This window comes from Leuciscus leuciscus (assembly GCF_965113295.1).
Source record: "Leuciscus leuciscus genome assembly, chromosome: 16".
Lineage (NCBI taxonomy): Eukaryota > Metazoa > Chordata > Actinopteri > Cypriniformes > Leuciscidae > Leuciscus > Leuciscus leuciscus.
This window is the reverse complement of record NC_138740.1, coordinates 19,644,179-19,654,470: the sequence shown is the minus strand read 5'-3', so window position 1 is coordinate 19,654,470 and position 10,292 is coordinate 19,644,179. Positions and strand designations below refer to the sequence as shown.

Genomic DNA, 10,292 nt, shown 5'->3' with positions numbered 1-10,292 from the left:
ATCTTTCAAAGCATCTGTCGAATGCATAAATGTCAACTGCCATTGAAATGAATGGGAATGATAACTGATGCTAAGAGCTTTCACCAGATATAATATATTAGGCCTAAACTTGGGCCTAACCAACCTCATATGAACAGTGTTGCCGATTCAAACATTGTACCTCTCTAAAGTCGAGTTGTAATGAAAGTAGAGACGGATCTTTTCTTCTTATAGTGACGTACATCCCCATCGGTTGTTGATCGGATGGAAGCAAATCTGAGTGCAAACTTGAAGTCAGAGTGCAACAGAAGTCATTACCGCAAATGACGTAATCAAGTCTTGCTATGCTGTCAAAATACCTAAACATTTGTATATACAAGCATATTTTGCAATAAACTTAAAATATATTGTTTCAAAAGATATAATCAATTAATAGTTTTATAAATCATTTTTAACTTAATTATTTGCGATGTTTCATGGTTTCAATGTTCCCTCATGTATACAATGTTGTACCTTTGTATTTTTTGTCAGATTTTCAAATTCTTCGCTTCAAATGAAAGTTTGTAATGTTATAATTCCTCGCAGCTGGTTGGTTTGGTTCATGGCTTATAACACTTTGGCAAAGTAACTTTTTCTGCCTCATTTAGCATTTCATTTGCATCTATAAGAGGGTTTATGCTAACAGAAATGAGTAACTTTATAGCAACGTGTCAGTATTGTTGGAACGCAATGAGCATAACTCTATAACACTTTTTTCCTGAAATGGTGTACTCAATTTTAGACAGAAAACTGTGTTTATTCAGCACACGTAGATATATATGCAGGTTTTTTTTTTTGTGCCTGTATATATATTGGCTGAAAACTGTGTTCTCTCTCGGGCACATATATATTCACACTGACCAAAAGACAAAAAACATTGTTTCTTCACCCCAACACACACACACACCAGTGCATTCATAACAGGCACAGGCACACCACCTCCCCTCTCTTGCTTTCTTTATCTACACCCCCCATACACACACCTCTCTCTCTCTCTCTCTTTTTCTCTCTCCCTCTGTGATGGCAGGACGGGCAGTGAGCTGTGCGGCTGGGAAGAGTCGAGGACGCCGCGGCGCACATTAATAATGCAGAGCCTCAGCTTCCTTCCAGCGCCGTGGCCATGGCACTGGCCCATCGCTGTCACCAGGGGGGAGCTGGGAACATTCTCTCTCTCTTTCGAGCTCTACTTCTTTCAGTCTCTCTCACATAAACACCCGCAGATATACACACTTTTACACAAACCCCACCAAACTGGGCCTCCACCCGAGACTGTGGCTCATTACAGATCCTGCTCTGATGACTGCACCACAGACCTGGGCTCATTACGGCACTGAGGACTCTATCCAGCTCTTCAGGCCTGCAGCTGGTACCTCCACCTCATGACGCTTTACTCTAGCGTTCGCACAAACCGCATGCTTTTACTTCCACCTGTCTTACTTAGTCGTAAATTTTCACTATTACCTTTTATTAGTTCATATTTGTGGTAGGCCAAAGGTGTTTCATGCGTGCAGGGGCGTAACGACGATTGCAATTTCTGCATTTATTTTGAGTTAATCATTACTTTTCAAAGTCTCATTACTCAGTGGGTCCCATAGGCATCGCTTGAACCTATTTAGGGGGGCTTCGGTCCGCCGTCTTTCATCTCAGTCCCCCTTTCAAATCTGCAATTAACTCGGCTGCTGCAATAGCTATTTGAGGCTATTTCACTCCCCTTACCAGTCGTTAAAAAGTTTGCTACATTAAGTATTATACTTCCTTCTAGTCAACGGTGGTCCCGGTCATGTAGGGTGCCAATATGATCTCTCATCTGAACATACATTCCATTCATTCCAATCAAATAAAAAAAAAAAACATTGTGCTTAAGGAAAAAAATACTCCTCTTAGAATGCTTTATCAAATTGTTCCTACTCCCATAATAATACAGTCCAATGTACTGTTAATATGAAGGAATTTTTCATATTGATTTCATGTATTTTGAATTACACATTGCGTTGTGTTAACGACAGAAACTTACTGGTACCTTTCCTGTTTTCTAGATTTTTTTCTTACTATGTTCTGCTTTAAAGTTTGCCATGTCAACAGGCATAGATAAGTAATTTTATAGCTAGCAGGTGTCCATCTTTGAAGGGTTATACCCATGTAAAGCCCAAAAATCCATGTGAATGAGGCAGCCGTCCCATGTACTCTTTTGTGTGGTGATCTGCAGCACATAAAGCTCAAAAGGTGTTTGTGCCTTGCCAAAATAGCCTTAACTTCACATTACCTTACTCCTGATTAGCTTTCACAGACTGTCGGTCAGAGACGTTGGCTGAGTATCAATAATTCATTGTCTTTTAATTGTGTTTTTTACCTTTAAATGTCAGACTGTACTGTACGAAGGAATGCAAGTGATATTAAGATAAGTGGGCCACAGCTAAACCCAGCAGTACATTGTTCTTCACTGTCATTCTTATACGGCAAAGTGTTTCAGACATCACATCATAGAAGAAGATGAAGAAATCAAAGACTCTTGATAAAACATATTTATCGCATCTCAATATGACATATCTTGTCCCATTGCTTTTTATTTTACTGTTTGAATGGAAAAGGGAACAACCTAGAGGATTCTGCGAACATTTCCATATTGTTATAATATTTTTTTTTGTTTTTTTGTACGTTTGTAGCGGCTTCTTAAAAAACATGCAAATAGACAGACATCAGAGCTGTAAATTTTCGACACAAATACATGCATTTGTTTTTATTCACAAAACCAGTCCATAGTTCTAATCCAATACAAACATTGCTGCTTTTTTTTAAAAAGATGTAGCTACCGGCAATGTCATGAAAACAAAACGAAACAAAACAAAAGTTAAATCGTTCAGTGCGTTTGATTGAGCCGAGCAAGTGCTGTGGAGGGCTCCGTAAAAATTCAGACTTTTACACTGAGAACAATAATGTGACGATCTGTAATATAACGTAACATCACGTGGAACGTGATTCCACGTGATATAACGTGACATGATATGATGTAATCTGACATAATATAACAAAAGGCTGCCAGTATACAGTAAAACAAACTGAAATATTTAAAGTTTGGAGCATCCAGTAGTAACAACGCTACATAAACAATGAAAATGTTATCTTCCAATTACGTTGTCATCAGATTAGGGTTTTTGATGATGCATATTTGTTTATTCAGAAAACTGTATTTGTAGATTTTGGAATATTTACTTTTCCCTTGAAAGACAAACAATGATCAGTTTTTGAAACTATAAATTGAAATCAAACTAAAAAAAAAGAAACAATCATAAAATACAGTTTTTCAGTAAGAACAATGGTCCTAAATTACAATAGTGCTTGCCATTAGCCACTAATTTTAAAATATAGCCGTAAAATTTACATTCTCTACACAAGTACTGTATCTTTCCACACGTGAACAACATTAACACCAAACACAGAAATTTTGTTGATTGTCCACACTGAGTCCGCCATTTCTGTTTGTCAATGAACAGTTCCATGTCTAAGCCACAGAAAAAATCTGCTGGAAAAGGGACAAAAAGGTACCAAAATGGAAACATATAAAAGGGAATGAAAGTTGCCATAGATATTTTTATTTATGTTTAATTTTTGGTTCAAGGAATAAGTAGGTGCATCCATTACTCGTTTGATTCTTTTGTATTGTTGTTTTATTGTTCTGTATCTTGTGATGAAGTTTTTTTTTAATATTTGTCTTGTATTTCTCTTTTTTTCACATAGTTTTTGTTTGTCAGCCAGTGTTGGTGCCCGAGATGATCCAAGCGAGAGTTGGCATTGCACTTGATGGCAGAGCTTTGGGTGGAGGTCAAAGGTCACAGTCCTACTGGAACCACCGGAACGCCGCGCCCGTCGGCAGCATTACCTTCTTAGAGAAAGAGAAAGAGAAATGGGGGGAGGGGGGCAGAAATGGGGTGCATTTAGTAGAGTGTGGTTTGGATGAAAAACACATACAGATGTAGATATGTTAAAGACCCTGGGGAAAAGAATTCGCGTTTTGTGGCCTTTAGTCCATGTGTTATTTTTAAAGCCAACTATATGCTAGTGTACGATATATGCATAAGAAACTTGCGCTGTTTCCGAAATTGAATACTTCCCTACTCTTTAGTATGTGAAAAAAACAGTATGCCAAAACAGTAATATGTTCGAAAAACCGTAGGCAGAAAGTCTCCAGATGACTTACTACCGAGATTCTAAAATGTGCACTTTATGAATGGCATTGAAGCAACACAATGCAACTTCTGGTAGGTCATGTGACAATAACAACATTGTGGATGTAGAACATCCGAACTTCATTCATACTATCCATATTCATACTATACAGAGCATACTTTTTAAAGATCGTGAAGTAAATTCAAATGTAGTACCTACTCAGATAGTCAAGATTTCAGACACAGCATCAGCTTTCTCTTTTAAGATAATGGAACAAATATATTGATGACGATTAATGAAGTCAGATGATTTTCGGTCCCTTCTTTCTGAGGAATATCCCGGACGAGCCCCCAGTATTTTCTTATTTCTCAGGCTCCACTTTTGACTATTCTTGTGTAAGACCGCCCTTGTGTAACTTCTTTCCGTAATGTTATTTGCACATCATGGACACAACTAGACAAAACAAGAACTAGGCACTGGACACACTGGGTATACTCGCATGCAAAAATACTGATGACTCATCCTACACTACACAGATTTTTGTCCAATCAAATGCTCTCTAGAACGAAATGCCCCGCCTCCTAATACCATCTGCATCTGACTAGCATTGTGTCTCACAGGGTGCTTCAGAAATCGCATACTTAGTAGGTACAAACTTTGCAACTTAAAGTCAATCTATAATAGTACAAAAGTGAGTAGTATGAACAAAATCTGGACATACTATATCTGCTATATTTTCACTCTTTGTCATGTGACCTACAGAGTCAGTTGTGCCTTTCACAAATCCTCTCTTGTCGCCTCATGGGATAGTAAAGTGTCCATTGGATGCGCACTTCAGAATCTCACCGGAAGTTGTAGGCCATCAAATATTTTTCACCTACTATTTTAGGAATACTACTAATTCAGATATACTACTCTCTTCAAATACTGTTTTTCACCTAGGGAAGTATGCATATTTGGATGCAGGGAAGCCTAACTAAAGGAGATGAGGTCTTTGATATCTCCTGCTTAAACTTCCTGTTTTGATAGAAATTACATCAACACAGGACAAGCTTTCAGCAAGTCTTCAAATGAACAAAATTATGTTGTTTAATTCAACATTTCTGCTATCAGAAAATAGTTCCAGTTGAAAATACAGAAATACACAGACATTGGTTGTTTCACATCCTTTTGCTCTCCTCTGAGGCAGTGTGATTCATCTAATTCCTTCTTCTCCCCCTTTCCTTCCCTGTTCTGTCTTTCCTGCCCCCTCCTCCTCTCCAGCCATGGGCCATGGCCCTGGCTCCACGTGAAACCCGATACGCCACATTCATTATTTAGACACCACGCAGTCACGTCGAGCACCCACCACACTGCTCTCGCTATGGCCTCTTTATATCTCACTGTCTCTCTGTATTCTTTCTGTGCTGCACGTCTGTCGGTTTGGCATCTGCAGCGGGACTCAGGTGGGCACTGAGAACGGGCCAGCTGAGGAAAAGCAAGAAGCCTTGTGAGGCGACGTTAAAGTTGAAGGGGGCTGAAGCTCAGACATTGCAGGACAGACGTAGTTCACCCCCCCCTCAGCCCCCCCCCAACAGTGCAATGCTACTGCGGCACAGAATCTCACACGTTCGCCAGCAATAGTCCAAGCCATGGGCGCAAAACACATCCCCGCTCACATGATCACATGTGCACCAGCCCACACACTCACACTCAATATCATTCAAGTGTTCCTCAATGAGACAAACTAAGACAGACAACGTTTAAAAACTCAAACACATAGAAATATATGGGCCAGACTTAAGGCACTAAACTAGAGTGTTCCCACGACAACAGCTGGGCAGATGTTAACTCTGAACACTTTAATGGGTTTAGCACTTCCTAATATCATGTTGTAAATCAAGTATTTCAAGAATTTCTTGGAGGAGACAACATATTTTTAGAAGTCATTTTCTTTACTTTGGAGGGTGTGTGATCCTTATTTTGTAAATACAATAACCTCTTGTGGCTGAGTAAGAATATAGCATGTCAGACACCAAAATGCAAGGCATGTTATATCAGGTGCCCTTAACTACTATGTACTAACATTTATATTCATAATTTGTTACAATGCACTTACTGTGTGCATACATGTTTTTACATTTTACTTATATTTAAAAAATACCTGCATATAATTACATATGCAATTAATTTCTGTAATTACATCACTGTTGACCTTTTCCTTACCCCTTAAACTTACCCATAACACTGAACCTGTCCCTATTACTTGTATCCCACCTCAATAGCAAAACAACATGGACACAATAAGTACATTGTTTTTGTAAGTATACATAGTAGTTAAAGACACCTAATACAAAGTGTGACCAATTTTTCTTTATGGAGAAGACAATCCCAGAATGCATTGCAACAAGCTCAGTGAAAACGGATTGAAGATGGGCTAAGTTTCATTCAATACAAAAGTATATTAATAAACATAGTTATAAATGCACTATATTGCCCAGTATTTATATGCTATATATCTTTATACTTATTTGAGTGTTACAGCAAGGCAATGTTACAGGAGGAGTGTTACAGTAATTTAACTGTAGCTTTCTGAGATACAAAATAGACTGAATTTTCAGCTTTAATATTTTTTTTGTGGAAACCATGATAAATTTTTTCAGAATTCTTTGACGAATAGAAAGTTCAAAAGACCAGCATTTATCTGAAATAAAATTTTGTAACATTATAAATGTTTTAACTGCCACTTTTTTGGATCAATTTAATGCAGTCAATTGAGTAACTTTTGAATGATAAACAACATGAAATCAAATTCCATTATTTTTTTTTTGAATCGGTTTATATTTGCCATGGAGTTACATTATAGTTATTTCTAACTGATAATAAAATACATAATCACTTTTTCTGACAACAATTCTTTTTTTTTACTAAAAATATTTATTTATCATATTTGTGGTAAAATGTGGAACAATCTAGTAACACTTTACAATAAGATTTTATTAGCTAATGTTAGTTTATTACATTAGTTAACATGAACAAACAATGTTAATGTTAATCTCTACATTAACTAATACATTTTTAAGATAAAAAGTTAATATAGTTAATGCACTGTGTACTAACCTTAACATGAGCATAACTAACATTAAAAAAAGTTAATAAATACCGTACGAATATATTGCTCACTGTTGGTTAATGTTAGTTAATACATTAACTAATGTTAACAAAAGATACCTCATTGTAAAGTGTAGCCAAAAATCGGATACTTGCTCAAAAAAGCCATAATGTTGAGATTAGCTAAATATTCTCTTTGTTATAAGTTGCATTTCCTGCTCCTGCTTAATTTTGAGACCTACATTTGAGTAAACACTCATTTCCAAACAATGCAAAGAGCCCACTAATGACCACATGTGAAATTCAAACTCAGCACTGTGGGTGTTTCTTGCACACGAGCCCCTGAGAATTCTCTGGTTGTGACCTTTAGCTTGTGACTACCCCACTAGAAGTGACCCTAACGCCCAATCCTCTTTCAGAAGCCTAGCTCACAGACGACCATTATGCCGCCTGACCCACAACCTTTAACCCCCTGTATTCATGCGTTTCCAAGGTCATCATTCCTGAAGGTGTCAACCAAAAGATCCACCAACTTAATCTGTGTTTATTGATTTTCCTATGAATACGTTCTATGCTCCAATCTGCTGAGGGTTCAGTTTTCACAGGTCAGTGATACACTGGCGCTGTATTACTGACCTGAGGGGACAAGAGAGCAGTTTCAATGTTTCCGTTCGATAGCCTGAGCTAAAAATTGCGGATTGAAGGATAAATTTATATTTTTCCATCAAAGTGTCTTTCATTATTAAAAAAGATTATTTCACTCAAATATATATATAACAAAAGCATTACCTTACACTTTAAAAAGTGATCAGTTGACTTAACTTAAAAAAGGAAACCCATTGCCTTAAATTTATTAAGTTAATAAACTTAATGCGTAACTAAAAAAAATTAAGTTATGTTAACTTGACAATTCCACATAACTTTTTTTTTCCAATTACGCATGAAGTGTGTTTCCTCAACGGGGTTTCCTCACTTTTTTAAGTTAAGTCAAATGATCACATTTTACAGTGTATTTAATATACATATACTGTTTTGTTGAATTTATAGCAAAAAGAACTAAATTCTGACCTAAACCAATAATGTGATTCACTGTAGAATTTCTCATACAGTGATATAAGATTTTGTCCCGTTTGGACCCTTTTTCAGAAAGCCAAAAATCTGTCCGTTGCTTTCCATGTCTTTATGTGTGTGTGGTATATGCAGCCCTGTGGTCATGTATACCTTTGCTGTGTGTGTGTGTGTGTGTGTGTGTGTGTGTGTGTGTGTGTGTGTGTGTGTGTGTGTGTGTGTGTGTGTGTGTGTGTGTGTGTGTGTGTGTGTGTGAGTGAGTGAGTGAATGTGTGTGTGTCGGGGTGTCAGATAGTGGTGCAGGGTGACAGCTTCTCTCTGTGTGCGCATACCAAGACGAGGCGAGACCATCTCCCTCTTTCAGAGCACTGATACCACAATCATCTCAAATCAACCCTTCACTCTTTAATGAGACTGTCATGAGAAACAAACACACATTTACTTTGCTATGTAAATGAAATTGCATAGACATCTATGGTTTATATATAAAGCTAGTTATAAATACACACCCTAAAACTAACCCTAACAGGACCATTCTACATTAAAACAACAACAACAAAAAATGTTATTTACTTGACTTTTATACTGTTTTTACAAATGAGGACATCCCCAAAAGGAGGTTTTGGGAGATCTGGTCAGGTATAGCTCACTTCTGGGTACAAATTACTGAATGTAATTAAATAAACTTGACTACATTAGATTACAGAGTAACACTTTACAATAAGGTTAACTATATTAGTTAGCATGAACTAATAATTACCTGCACGTATACAGCATTTATTAAGCATATATATATGTTTGTTTCAACATTTACTAATACATTATTAAAATCTTGTTAACATTAGTTAATGTAATGTGAAATAACACGAACAAACAATGAATGAATGTATTTTTATTCACTAACGTTAACAAAGATTAACAAATACAGTAACAGATGTATTTCTCATTGTTAGTTCATGTTAGTTAATATATGAACTAATTAATGAACTTTATTGTAAAGTGTTACCGATTACACTACTGAAAGTCATTGTTAGGATTAGATCTTTTTAATGTCACCACTTTTAACAGTATACTACGATTAACCTTAAAGGAACACTCCACCGTTTTTTGAAATAGGGCTTATTCACCTTCTTTCCTACATTTAGATAGGTGGGCAAATGCATTTTTGTCTCAGTGCATGCATTGTTTTAGTTTGACAGGGTTGGCGCTAGCTTAGCTTAGCATAATGAATGGAATCCTTTGTTGCCAGCTAGCATGTCCTGAGTAAAAGTGATATAAAAAAAAAAAAAAACCCACCTAATTACTTCTTGTGGCCTGCGTATTCACAACAAGTACAAATAGCGATGCAGATTAACACTAGGCGATTTCCTATGCAGATTTTGACTTGGGACTATATTAGGGGGAAGCACAGGCGAAGCACTGCTATTTGGGCGCAGAGATATCACGCCCAAGTAGCAGTGCTTCGCCTGTGCTTCCCCCTAATATAGTCCTTAATATATAAGTCAATATCTGCCTAGGAAATCGCCTAGTGTTAATCTGCATCGCTATTTGTGCTTGTTGTGAATACGCAGGCCACAAGAAGTAATTAGGTAGGGTTTTTTTTTTATATATCACTTTTATTCAGGACATGCTAGCTGGCAACAAATGATTCCATTCATTATGCTAAGCTAAGCTCACGCCGACCCTGTCAAACTAAAACAATGCATGCACTGAGACAAAAATGCATTTGCCCACCTATCTAAATGTGGGAAAGAAGGTGAATAAGCCCTATTTCAAAAAACGGTGGAGTGTTCCTTTAAAGCAAACTTTTTGTAACTTTATAATAAATAAATAATTATTTATTTTCTTCTTTTTTTTAACCATTTTTGTCCACAAACGCAACCTTGTGCTGATAAAAAAAGATATTGTAAGTGGTTCCAGGTTGAAGCTGGTCAGTCAGCTGACTTCCATCC

General features: G+C 37.0%; 1 protein-coding gene across 4 annotated transcripts in view; it reads right to left on the bottom strand.

Moving 5' to 3' along the window:
* Nucleotides 1-2,723: 2,723 nt before the first annotated feature.
* The window catches only part of cxxc5a (CXXC finger protein 5a), a 31,318-nt gene continuing 23,749 nt past the window's right edge, over nt 2,724-10,292 (bottom strand). For 3 of the 4 annotated variants that reach the window (XM_082140760.1, XM_082140758.1, XM_082140759.1), the window contains exon 3: nt 2,724-3,898. In XM_082140760.1, the coding sequence (XP_081996886.1) occupies nt 3,854-3,898 (45 nt within the window). In that variant the 3' untranslated portion in view covers nt 2,724-3,853. The remainder of the gene's footprint in view (nt 3,899-10,292) is intronic. The other variant, XM_082140761.1, reaches the window with a different exon arrangement.